Below are 13,607 nucleotides of genomic sequence, written 5' to 3' on the forward strand. Positions count from 1 at the left end.
CCCGTCTCGGCCTCCCAAAGTGCTGGGATTACAGGCTTGAGCCACCGCGCCCGGCCATATTTCATATTTTAAAAAAGAAATAAACCAGCCTGGGCAACATGACCAGACTCTGTCTTTTTTCTCTATAAAAAAGAAAGAAAGAAAGAAAATTAGCCTGGCATGGTGGTGTGCGCCTGTAATCCCAGCCACTTGGGAGGCTGAGGTGGGAGGATCACTTGAGCCCAGGAGGTCAAGGCTGCAGTGAGCCAAGATCATGCCAGTGTGATCCAGCATGGGCATCAGAGCAAGACCCTGTCTAAAACAATAAAAATTAAAATAAAGAAATAAATAAAGCCTAAAACATATATTCCCTGGTACAGTGCATTGAATGGTGGCCCCCAAAATATATGTCTAAATTCTAACCCTTGGTACCAGTGAATACAACCTTATTTGGAAAAAGGATCTTTGCAGATGTAATTAAGTTAATGAGCTCAAGATAAGAACATCCTGGGTTAACTAAGGACTGACCTGTGAGATGAAACCTATTTGCCATACCTTTCCAATTGGAATACAAAGACATATGAAATAGTATGTTAGGCAAGAATGAGACCGTAGCTGTGGATCCATTGGATCAAAATCAATGGCATAGAATGTGGATTTTATAGTCAATTAGAGGAAATGAAGACTAGTGTGGCTGGAGCAATGAGGGAAGAGTTAACGGGTTGGAGTACGGAGGATCACTGGAGCCTAGGAGTGTGAGGCTGCAGTGAGCTATGAACATGCCACTCTCTTCCAGCCTATGTGATAAAGCAAGACCCTGACTCTTAAAAAAAAAAAAGATGATGAGACTTGATAATTGCATGGGACTCAGATGGACAGAATGTAGAGGGAGGTATTCTAGGCAGTAAAGACATGGTGGCTCATGCCTGTAATCCCAACACTTTGGGAGGATGAAGCAAGAAGACTGTTTGAGCCCAGGAGTTTGAGACCAGCCTGGGCAATGTGAAGAGACTCTGTGTTAAAAAAAAAAAAAAAAAGCCAGGCATAGTGGTGTGCACTGTGGTCCCAGCTAAAGAGGCTGAGGTGGGAGGTTGGCTTGAGCTTAGGACTTTGAGGCTGCAGTGAGCCATGTTTATGCCACTGAACTCCAGCTCTCCAGCAGGCAACACAGCAAGACCCTGTCTCAAAAACAAAACAAAACAAAACAAAAATCACAGGAGCAAAGACATGAATGACATGAACGAAACTTTGGGAAAGACAGTTAGGAAGCTGATGTGAAGGACTCCCCATTATTACTACCAATAATGCTTTCTTTGGCTCCGTTTCCCTAGGGGACTTTCTTTGTCCCATTAAACAAAACTGTGAAGACCTGGAGAAGTACCACCCACCTTCCAATCACTGGCACATCCATTGTTCTTACCCTTGAGCACTTCATTGATATATTGATTGAAGTAGTCTACTCTCAAGGAATCATCAAAGAGATTTTCACTTTCCCCTATGGGCATGCCATTCCCGGCCACATATACTGGAACTTTTCCTCGTGTGTATTCCAGGGATACAAACTGCAACAGCCTCCTTATCCCCCAGGGCACCACACGAATCCAAGAGGATGAGGTCTGGGGCCACGCATGGTTCACGTGTTGGGAGAAGCCTCCAATGGTATCATAGCTAGGGATGCAGGTGTTTTGTGGGGCGTTGCTGATGAGGCAGGAGGTGTAATGCGACAGACCCAGAAAATCAGCGGAGCCTTTCAGGAGCTGCTTCTCTGCCTCTGTGAACTTGGGGAGTTGAGCCACAGGATGGGGGCACTGTCTGTTCATCTGTTGGATTTGGGTCCTCAGGGTGGCTGGATAGTCCCCATCCACAAAGATGGGGTGTGCAAACCAGCCCAGCATGAAGTGCAAGAAGCGCTCAGAGGCTCTCAAGTCCTCAGGCCTCTCTGGAAACAGGGGTTCCGCCCAGTCTGAGTTCAGCACAATGCCCACATGCCCCTGCTGCTGTGGGCGATGGTGGCTGTTGTAGTAGTGCCAGGTTCTGGCATGAGCCTTGAGGACCAAGTGAGCCACCTTGTGAAAAAGTGAGAAGGAAATACAGTGATTAGTAATAACAACAATGACAACAACAGGACTAATGAACCAATAACAAGTCAACAACAATGTCAACAAGTCAATAAAGACAACAACAACATTGACAGTGTCAATATTGACAACATCAGCACTAATGTTAACATCAAGTCATCAACAAATAACAACGTTCACACTGACGTCAATGATGTTAACTAGTCAATAATAAAGTTAACAAGTTAACAACATAAACAACAAGTTAAGACTGATACTAACAATGTCAACAAGTCAACAATGTCAAGAAATCCACATCAATGTCAACAAGTCAATAATATCAATGATGTTCACATCAATAACATCAATACCAACATGAATGGCATCAGCAAGTCAACACCAATGTGAAAAGGTCAACAATATCAAGTCAACAACGTCAACAAGTCAACACCAATATCATCAGCAAAGTCAACAAGTCAACAGCAATTCTTCAACATTGTCAACAAAATAACAACAGCATCAACAACCGCATTAACAATAACAACTAACGTGTATTGGGCACCTACCACTTAATGAATTCTCTCATGTAATCCTCACCACAACCTCATATGGCAGGTACAATTATTATCACCACCATAGAGATGGGGAAAACAAGATCCAGAGCTGTGCAGTAACTCCACAAGGCCCAGAGTCAGGAGTAAAGTGAGAACAAGCCCCTGGCAGTCTGACTCCAAGCCTGTTACTGTTACCCACACTGCTATTCTGCCTCTGTCCTTAATAAGTGCTTGTTGAGAAATTAGTCCATGGGGAGGATTATTTTAATTAGCACACAAGGGAGAGGAGGGCTCTTTCCTGCCTATTTGTTCTTCTTTCTATTTAATGGAATCTCAGAAGAAAAACCAAACTAGGAGTTTCTTTGTAGACTTAACTCATGCTCTTACAAACAGCAACAGCTTTTTGTGGGAAGCAGGGACAAAAGGAGGGTATCTGAAATATAACAAGCCTAGATTTAAATCTTGACTCTGTCACTAACTTGTTAACCTGGACAATTTGCTTTCTCAACTTCAGCTGACTTGTTGGCAAGAAGTGGGTAATTATGGATCCATCTGGGATGATTAAATATGTGTATATAAAGCATTGAGCAGAAACTCAGAGAGCAGGAGTGAGCTTGCTAAATCTTAGCTTGCTTTCCTTTTTCCTTTTTATCATCTGAAGAAGATGACACTTACCTCTGAAGAATTTCATGTCAAAATATGCCATAATCACTAAAACGCCTGGCTGCTTCTCACATCCCAAATATTAGTCCTTAATTGAGTTCTAAACTCGAATGGCAAACTGTGCTCCTTTCCCAAAAGCAAGGATGTCTTTCTTCTAAATTAGCCAGTGTCAGGAAGGGAGCTCAGTGGAATATTAGACAACCATCAAAAACAGTCATAGCGACTGCTTAATAATAGGTAAAAGTGCTAATGACATGATATCAAGTAAACAGTGAACAACAATCTGAGGTGCCCTGTGACAACATCATAAATGCAAAGAAGCCAAGACTGGAAGGAAATACTGTAAAATAATAAAAGACTTTTTTGTTTTGTTTTGTTTTGTTTTGAGACAGAGTCTCACTCTGTCACCAAGCTGGAATGTAGTGGCGCAATCTCGGTTCACTGCAACCTCCACCTCCTGGGTTCAAGCAATTCTCCTGCCTCAGCCTCCCGAGTAGCTGGCACTACAGGTGCCTGCCACCATGCCTGGCTAATTTTTGTATTTTTAGTAGAGACAGGGTTTCACTATGTTGGTCAGGCTGGTCTCGAACCCCTGATCTTGTGATCTGCCCGCCTCGGCCGCCCAAAGTGCTGGGTTTATAGGTGTGAGCCACTATGCCTGTCCCAAGACATTTTTTTCTTTAAATTTTTTCTTCAATAGTTGCTATGAACTGAATGAGGTCCCCCATCAAAATTCATACGTTGAAGCCCTAATCCCCAGTGTGATAGTATTTGGAGATGGGGCCTTTGAGGGGTGATTAGGTTTAGGGGAGGTCGTGAGGGTGGGACTCTCATGGTGGTGGTATTAGTGTCCTTATAACAAGAGATACCAGTGAGTTCTTCCAGCCACCTCCATATGAGGACAGCAAGAAGGTAGCTGCCTGCAGGCCAGGAAGAGAGCCCTTACCAGAACCCAACCATGCTGGTCCCTTGATCTTGGACTTCCCCAGCTCCAGAAGGGTGGAAAGCAAATATCTGTTGTTTAAACCACCAGTCTATGGTGTTTTGTTATCACAGCTCAAGCTCACTAAGACAATGGTATTCTAACATTCAACTAATAAATAAAGGGAAGAATTGAAGGAGAAGAGTGAAGGGGACTTTCTCATCAAAGTCTCTGTAAAGATATCTCAGGAGTCACAGTTCAAAGGGGAAGAAAAGCCTAAGAAGAAAAGGTTTAGATAAGTTTTATAACAAGGAGTGAAACAGAAGATTTCAAACCTTCCATTTTCAGAAGGTGGGTGGTGGAATGACTCCATATGTGCAGTCACTTGCTGTTGAAGAGCTGAAGGGAAACTCTGACTTATGTGCTACGATGTTTGACATTCCATGGAGACATTTATTCATGGTGTTCCAGCTCACCCTCGTTATGGTCTTTTTGAAGAGTTCTGTAATTTTGCTATGTGTGTTAGTGTCATCTTCCCTAAAAGGCTATAACATGTCCAGGGCATGGCTGTGACCCCTCTTTAACACCTAGCACAGGGCACAGGAAATAGTATTTTTTTTTTTTTTTTTTTGAGATGAAGTTTCACTTTGTCACCCAGGCGGCCCGGGCTGGAGTGCACTGGCATGATCTCGGCTCACTACAACCTCCACCTCCCAGGATGAAGTAATTCTCCTGCTTCAGCCTCCCAAGTAGATGGGATTACAGGCACCCACCACCACACCTGGCTAATTTTTGTATTTTAGTAGAGATGGGGTTTCGCCATGTTGGCCAGGCTGGTCTCGAACTCCTGACCTTAGGTGATCTGCCTGCCTTGGCCTCCCAAAGAGTTGAGATTACAGGTGTGAGCGACCGCACCTGGCTGGAAATACTCATCTTTAAGAACAGAACCCAAGGCCAGGCGCAGTGGCTCACGCCTGTAATCCCAGCATTTTGGGAGGCCGAGGCGGGTGGATCACAAGGTCAGGAGTTCAAGACCAGCCTGGCCAAGATGGTGAAACCCCGTCTCTATTAAAAATAAAAAAATTAGCCAGGTGTGGTGGCACGTGCCTGCAGTCCCGGCTACTCGGGAGGCTGAGGCAGGAGAATCCCTTGAACCTGGGAGGTGGAGGTTGCAGTGAGCTGAGATCGCGCCACTGCACTCTAGGCTGGGTGACAGAGTGAGACTGCATTTCAAAAAAAATAAAAATAAAAAAAGAACAGAACCCAAACAGTGACAGGGAAAAGGCAGACTAACATGTCCATCCTGAAGAACGCTGCCGGAGAAAGCTGGTGGGTTTTCTGGGAGAGTCTGAAGAAAAAGGGAAATAATGGAAAAGACCTATAACCATTTAAAATTTTGTGCCAAGTGTATACACCCCCTTCTTGTTGAAACGATGCCCTGACTGGCATCTGGAAAGCCAATGCCTCCTTGCCTCTTCCTTCTCTGCCTCCTCAGCTCTCAGCGAGCGTATTGAGGAGTAAAGCATAGGTCCTTGGTCCACCCTAGTTAGTTGTCATGGCCAGGACCCAACAATGGGCTCAGGGTGGGTATGCGGCCCACTGAGAGACCATGGGACACAGGTACACTTCTGTTGGGAAGGACAGAAGAGAGCCGAGCTTTTTTCGCTACTGTTCTTGAAATAACAGAAACAGGGATGCTGCCATCTGGCTGCAAAGTAGCCCAAGAATAAAGCTGACGAGGGGAACAAGAGAGGGAGAACCGGGGAGGTGGCATCGCTTGTGCTCTGATAAAATTCCACCCTGATCAGGCTAAATGAAGAATTTTAAACCTCCTGAATGAGTAAATTATCTCCTTGCTTGTCACTTTGAGTTGAGCTTTCTGTCACTTGTCACTAAGTGACATGAGGAACTTGATTTGGAGTCAAGAAGACACGGGCTCAAATCCTGACTTCCACCTGGCAACTCACTAGCAATGTCATCATGACCACATTGTTTATCCTGTCTGACCCTCACTCATCCATCAGTGCTATTCTGAGGATGTAGTAACTATTACATTTTAAAAGTACCAGTACAGTGTCTGGACAAAATAACATGATCAACAATTTTTTTTTTTTTTTTTTTTGAGACAGGGTCTTGCTCTGTTGACCAGGCTGGAGTGCAGTGGCAAAATCTTGGCTCACTGCAGCCTCTGCACACCAGGCTCAAGCTATCCTCCCACCTCAGTCTCCTGGATAGGTGGGATCACAGGCATGCACCACTATGCCCGGCTAATTTTTGTATTTTTTTGCAGAGACGGGATTTCGCCATGTTGCCCAGTCTGGTCTTGAATTCCTGGACTCAAGCAATCTGCCTGCCTCGGCCTCCCACAGTAATGAGATTACTGGCATGAGCCACTACACCTGGCCAGGTGATTAACAATTTAATTAATAATTTTGTGGTTCCTTCCCTCCCCCTGATTTCCTTTAAAGATAGAACAAAAAGTAAAGGTTTGCTGATGGAAGAAAACAGAGATAATGACTTTCTTCCAGCCAATGTCCTTTCTCCTCCAATTAGTAGGAGCTGTAGGGATGGGAAGTACCTTAAAAGAGGCCACTCCTGGGTCAGAGATGCCGGGAGGGTGTTGGCCGGTGCCATAGCCTGCGTAGCTCATCACCCACGGCTCATGGAAGGTCACCCACAGCTTCACACGGTCCCCAAATGTGGAGAAGCAAAAGGCCGCGTAGTCCAGGAAGGCATCCACCACGCTCTCATTCTGCCATCCGCCATGATCCTGCAGGGCCTGAGGCAGGTCCCAGTGGAACAGCGTGGCCATGGGCTGGATGCCCGCGTCCCGCAGCCTGTCAATCAGCTTGTTGTAGTAGGCGACGCCTGGGAGGCTGGGGCTGCTCCCGTGCCCCGTGGGGAAGATCCGGGACCAGGAAATGGAGAACTTGTACACCTGAGCCCGGAGGCCGCGAAGCAGGGCGATGTCAGAGGCCACTTTGTGGTAGCTGTCGCTGGCCACCTCCGGCGTCGCTTGACCCTCAGTGGTGTTCAGGGGCCTGCGTGGATCCCAGATGCTCGCCCCTCTCCCGCCCTCGGCCCAGCCTCCTTCCACGTTAAAGGCTCCCGTGGAGGCACCCCAGAGAAAGCCTTCGGGGAAAGTGTCCTGCAGGAAGGCGTCCCTTTCCGCCCTGGACTGATTGGCAAATGCTTCCCAGACTCTCTGATAGGCCGAGGCAGGAGAGGAGCCCGCAATCTCGTGGTCCTGCTGCTCCTCAGGCTGAAGGGCCAGGCTGCTAGTCAGAGAACAAGACATGCTGCGGGATTGAAGGGACATAAAGGGGCATAGTAATGAATGACAGAGGCAGTTACAAATGCCCCCTATGGATGACTACTGTGTTTAATCAGAAACGATTCCAGAAATACTGAGTCAAGTCATATCTGCAAAGCCATGGGCAGTAAGTAACTGGTAGATGGGAAAATTATTATTATTACCTCTTCTGAGGTGAGTGATTCTTGCTCTTTCACGGTTAAAACAGGAACAATGCTACTGTTCTCTCTATTAGATTGCCCTCGAATATTGTCTTCAGTGCTGGTGCCATACTTTATTCTTCTTATAATTCATTATTTGTAAAATATAGCTAATAATAACAATGACTCCAGTTTATTGAGCCTTGATTCTGCACTGGCCACTGTGATAAGAATGGATGTGTATTATCTCATTTAATTTTCCCAACAAATTTATGATATGGGTACTACAATGATTTATCCTCACCCTGCACAGGAGGAAACTGAGACTTAAAGAAATGGAGGCTGGGTGTGGTGGTATGCGCCTGCAACCTCAGCACTTTGGGAGGCCGAGGCAGGTGGATCACGAGGTCAGAAGTTCGAGACCAGCCTGACCAACATGGAGAAACCCCGTCTCTACTAAAAATACAAAATTAGCCAGGCATGGTGGTGGGGGCCTGTAATCCCAGCTACTCAGGAGGCTGAGGCAGGAGAATCACTTGAACCTAGGAGGCAGAGGTTGCGGTGAGCTTAGATCATGCCATTGCACTCCAGCCTGGGCAACAAGAGCGAAACTCCATCAAAAAAAGAAGAAAGAAAGAAAAGAAAGACAGACAAAAGAAAGGAAGGAAGGAAGGAAGGAAGGAGAAACTTCCTGACTTCAGGGAGCCAGCAGCTGTTATCAGCTGGTACAGAAGTACACTGATGTGGACTGACTAAATATTAGTCCTGGCTACTGCCTCCTTTCTTCTTCATACTGCTTGGATTTCAGACATAATGGCAGGAGCTCAAGCATCCATCCTGGACCATGAGGCAGAAACCTTGTTAAAGGTGACAAAGCAACAACAAAGGAGCCTGGATTCCTGGTTATGAGTAACTTCTCCTTGCACACAGCTTGCAGGTGGTGGAGCAGCTTCTGTACTTTTAACCTCATATACATACATGTTTATGTGCATGTATGTGTGTGTACATATGTGTATGCATATGAAATAAAACATCACATAAAAGTGAACGCTGCATTTATACAAAATGTGGTCTGATATTTTCTATTTTATTCTAGTCCATCTTCCTCCCTCCCACTCTCCTTTCCTCTTTTTTCTTTCTTTTTTTTTCCAATTGTGATTGCCAACTTCTAAACTGATTTCAGTCAGGAGTCATGTCCTGCAGGCGGGAAAGCATGCATGCTGCAAATTACAGCCAGCAGAGGGCGGCCTTGAGGAGTGCGGCACATGTCTGGGGAAAAGGAGGTGGAGTACTAGAGCATCTCCCTGTCACACAGCCATCGCGTGGAGAGCCGATGGCGCCTATACCAGGCTGGCCCACGGCGCAGAACTGGGAGAAGTGACAGGGACACTGCACAGGTATTTTCCTCTCAAAGAGCGAATGGGACCGGGTCACCCTGCAGGAGGCGTCTTCTAAAACTAAGCGCCTTCTGTTTCACTCAGCATCAACTCCCTGACATTTGCTTGAGCAGGGGGAAAGGGAAATGATCCTCTCCTTTGTTGATTATCCCAACACATGTGCGACCGTGGAGCGCACCCAGTGATGCGGCGCCGCCCTTCGGTGCTCAGCCTCTGCGCATTCACGATTCCCATAAACACAGCCTCTTCTGCTCCGAATCTCGCTCTCACCCAGCCCTCCTGGCCCTGACTCTGTCCTCCTGGATTGCATGAAAAGAGTTTTGAGGAAACAAATAAACCGCCCTGGGATGAAATAGAACTTGCTGTACAGGCTTGGGGCTGGGAACCCTGGGTTTGCCGGCCACCGGAAGGGATTTAGCACATGATGGCGCCTCAGGCTCCACACCCAGGACTCCTAAGTTCTCCCTTTTTTAGGGTGCAGTTCTGTGTGTCTCCTGCCACATTCTCATGTGAGAGTTGTTTTGGGGTCTCTCTGTCTCCCCTATAAAGTCAAAAAATCTGAAGGAGAAAGCTATGTTAGTCCTTTCTGAATCACTCCCCACCCACCGCCCCAGCATTCAGCAGGTTCTCCAACCACATCCTCCTGAGTAGGAGCCCCTGGCTGTCCGTTTAATGTAAGCCCATGTTGGCCCTCCCCTTCAGGCAAAGCACCACCAAGTGCTGAGAGAACCTCAGAGCTGGCAGCACTTGTAATCACTGGCTTCTCGGGGAACCCATTTTATTATGGCTTCTTGAGTTTTCTTTCCTGAAGCCACAGCCAGTCCTTCTTGGCTGACTCCAAGTTTGGTCAGGGAGCAGTGGTAACCCGTGTCTGTCCATTGCAAGTCTGCACTGCCACACAAAGCCTGAGGTACAGCTGCTGCTGTGGGTCTGTTGATCTGAACTGCTGATCTGAAGTGGATTGAGAGGATGGAACAATAGAAGGGGGATATGGCTCAGGAAAGTCGAGCACTGGAAGAGGAAAGGTGCAAAGAGGTGTTGTCACTGAACGACCCTGAACAGGGCTGCATTGGAAATATCAGAGGTGAGTGACAAAGAGAACTCTAGCTGAAGGTCTGGAAGTCAATTATTGTCTCCAGCCTTTGTCCCATCGATGGTGCATGAAGTTCATGCATGTAACACCCCTCCATGGAGTGGTGAGGTTCTGGGCAATTCCCAGTGCTGGCTACCATTCTATTCTTTTCTCACTTACTCAAGAAGCGTATTGGGATATGCGTGCATGAAAGCAATGTAATTATGGGCACAACCTCAAAATCTGCTCTAATTTTTAAAAGCATATCATTTGCCTCTTTGGCACTTTAGTCATTCAGAAAGGTATTATTTACAACCCCGCTATAGATTCAAACCTCTGTCCCTAGAATGTTGTCGAGTTAGGCGTCTGGCCTGTAGCAACAGCTGGCTTTCTTGTCTACGCTGTCTCCTCCCAGGGAGGATGTTTCACCCTTCATATTGAGGAAATGGGCACAGAGAACCCATTTCTCTTACTCATCATGTAACTTCAGCGGGATGGTCAGATCTATCTTTAACCTGGTCACTCTCCTACAAGCTCACACTGTCTCCAACAAGATCTTAAACTAGAAGTCAGGGGTTCAAATCCTAGCTGGTGTAGTGGCACAATCTCGGCCCACAGCAACTTCTGCCTCCTGGGCTCAAGCGATCCTCCCACCTCAGTCTCCCAAGTAGCTGGGACCATAGGTATGCACCACTATGCCTGGGAAATTTTTGTGTTTTTGTAATATTTTGTAGAGACAGAGTTTCACCATGTTGCCCAGCCCAGTCTTGAACTCCTGGACTCAAGCAATCTTCCCACCTTTGCCTACCAGAGTGCTGGAATTACAGGTGTGAGCCATCATGCTAATTGTGCACAGTTGGGCGAACTGACAGATGAGAAAGCAGAACCTCGTGAGTCCCACTCAGTAAGAGACTCCCTGCTTTCTTTGTGAGTCTTTGTTTCTCATCAATTGAATGACAATAATAAACTTGGTGGCCCAAGAGTTGATGACAATAGTCCTATAAGGTTATACATGTAAAAGAAACAGTATTCTACAAATATCAGTTATTGATAGTTCAATAGGAAACCTGACATTACCTTTTCTTGGAACTTGATGAACAACTCAGAAACTCATTAACATCAAACCCAATGGTGAGCACTTGGTCTTTATTCACGGCTGTAAGAGAAGAAATTAAATTAACTCTATGTAAATGCCAACTAAGAACATGCAAGTCTGACACACCCAAACTCCAAGCAGTGGTTCCAAGCCCCTTTGGAAAATACCATGTGCTAAGGACTTTAGAAGCTCAGAAGTGAATTCTACTTACTTATTGCTTAAAAAGTGGTTCTCAAACTTCAATGTGAATCAAAATCATCTGTATAGCTTGTTAAAACAAAGGTTGCCGGTCCCACTCCCAGAGTGTCTGATGCAGTAGGTCTCAAGTAGGGCTCAAGAATATGTATTTCTAATGAGCTCCCAGGTGATGCTAATGTTGATGCTGCTGGTCTGGGAACCACAACTTTGGGAACAATTGATTTAGAAAAACTCAAAGATCAGAAAGGGGTGGAATATTTTTTAAATTGTGGTAAAATACGCATAAACAGAAAAGGTACAATTTTAACCACTTACAGAGAGGTGGGATCTAAGAACAGAAATTGTTATGCCATCAAAGGTGAGTTCAGATAAGCATCAATAAATGGTATCTATGGATGGACTTCAGGGGCCCTGTGGAGCCAACCCAATGCTGGGAGGGGGTCCAGGTGTGCTATGGTTTGGATGTGGTTTGTCCCCACCAAAACTCATGTTGAAATTTAATTGCCAATGTAACATTGTTGAGAGGTTACAGGACCTCTAAGAGGCATCTGGGTCATGAGGGATCTGCCCTCATGAAGGGATTAGTGCAGTCTCCAGGGAGTGAGTGAGTTCCCACTCACTCACATGGGACTGGATTAGTTACCATGACAGTGGTTGTTATAAAGTGAGGCTGCCTCTGGTGTTTAATCTATTTGCAGACACTTGCTTCCCCTTCCATTTCTCTGCCATGTTAGGATGCAGCATGAGGCCCTCACCAGAAGCTGACCAGATGTGGCTGCCTGATCTTGAACTTCCCAGTCCCCAGAACCATGAGCTAAATAAACCTTTTTTCGTTATAAATTACACAGTCTAGAGTATTCTATTATAGCAACACAAGACAGACTAATATACAGTGGTAGAAAGAACACTACTGACTTCTCCCATACTCTGACCTGTGGACAGGAGTGACAGACCTGAATATCAGGGCCCTCAGGCACATTCCCCTCTGCCCCTTCCTCCCTTCTTGCAGAGTCTCCAGTGACTGCCAGCCTCAATGCTGTCATAGACCCCACCTTTCCCCTGACTTGATTAGACCAGGAGCAGCCTCCTGATCCATGACCAGCACTCAGATTCACTCTCAAGAATTTGAACTAAGAGACACTAGGAAGATGGCCCTTGACCCGTGAGTCCCACACTTGAAAGTTCTTAGCATCTTTGTCAGGTACCCACCAGGGCCATGTGCAAACTGAGATGATGGGGACACGGAACAAGGGTAAGTGGAGAGAGCTGGCTGGAGAGAGAGGGGCACAAGAACGCCCTGCCAAGAGGAGCAGAGATGAGATACTTTGGAGGGAGAGGTAATGAAAGGAGGCAAAGATGAGTTTCCATGCTTACAACTCACAGCTGAGGCCTGACTATCTTTATGTCCATAAGAGGCATCCTTGTGCAGAACCTCTCCTCTTTCTTGGGTCAATGGGGGATGGTCACAAGGGACCATCAGTAGGAAGGCATAGTACACTAACTCAATCTGAGGTGGGCTCTTAGACTAGCCTTCCTCCCATGCTCCTCCTCCCATTGGAACCCCGGACTTTCAAGACTGCTACCCAGTACACCAGTGCACCAAATGTCGCTTGAAACCTCTTCAGCAATGGCCCACTCACCTTCAAAAAGGCTGAAGAGCAGCCTGGCTGGGCTCTTCATGGTGGAGGGGCAGTCTGGGAGTTTTAGGTTGAAGATGAAAAGTTTCACTTCTGGCTCAATGGTCTGAAAAAGAGAAGGACCAACAAGTGAACTGAAGCCTCCTGGAAAGCATCTTGATAACAGGGACAGAGTTTCAAGATGAGAAGTTGTAGCACTTACTCTGGTTTTGGAAATGACCTCTAACTATCTCAGTTAATTAAAGGAGCTAACTCTAGACTCTGAGGGAGAAAGATCTACAAGTTTCAGTAACATAGTCTACCCTCCCCACCAACCCCCACCTTCACCTCTTCCTTCGTCTCAGGCTTACAGAGCACCTCTTAGAGCTAGGCACAGTGTTAGGATCAGGAACAAGGCCACTGCTCACATCCAGAGCCTGTGCTACTCTAGAAGCTTAGTTAAGAGGCCACCATATCTATGGATGTCTGGGATTTGCTTCACAATAATCCAGTTTGGTTAGCTGGGTATGGTGGTGCATGCCTGTAGTTCCAGCTACTTGGGAGGCTGAGCGAGGAGGATTGCTTGAGCCCAGGAGTTCA

The 13,607-nt window shown here is 46.4% G+C and overlaps 1 protein-coding gene across 1 annotated transcript in view; it reads right to left on the minus strand.

The window, feature by feature from the left end:
- Nucleotides 1-13,607, minus strand: part of LCT (lactase) — a 56,535-nt gene that overhangs the window by 32,770 nt on the left and 10,158 nt on the right. Inside the window, exons 4-7 of the mRNA XM_011937746.1 lie at nucleotides 13,032-13,134; nucleotides 11,175-11,253; nucleotides 6,754-7,474; nucleotides 1,400-2,045 (exon numbers count right to left, since the gene is read on the minus strand). Of these exons, the coding sequence (XP_011793136.1) occupies nucleotides 1,400-2,045; nucleotides 6,754-7,474; nucleotides 11,175-11,253; nucleotides 13,032-13,134 (1,549 nt within the window). The remainder of the gene's footprint in view (nucleotides 1-1,399; nucleotides 2,046-6,753; nucleotides 7,475-11,174; nucleotides 11,254-13,031; nucleotides 13,135-13,607) is intronic.

Source organism: Colobus angolensis, unplaced genomic scaffold (genome assembly GCF_000951035.1).
Source record: "Colobus angolensis palliatus isolate OR3802 unplaced genomic scaffold, Cang.pa_1.0 Scaffold168, whole genome shotgun sequence".
In the NCBI taxonomy this organism is placed as follows: Eukaryota; Metazoa; Chordata; class Mammalia; order Primates; family Cercopithecidae; genus Colobus; species Colobus angolensis.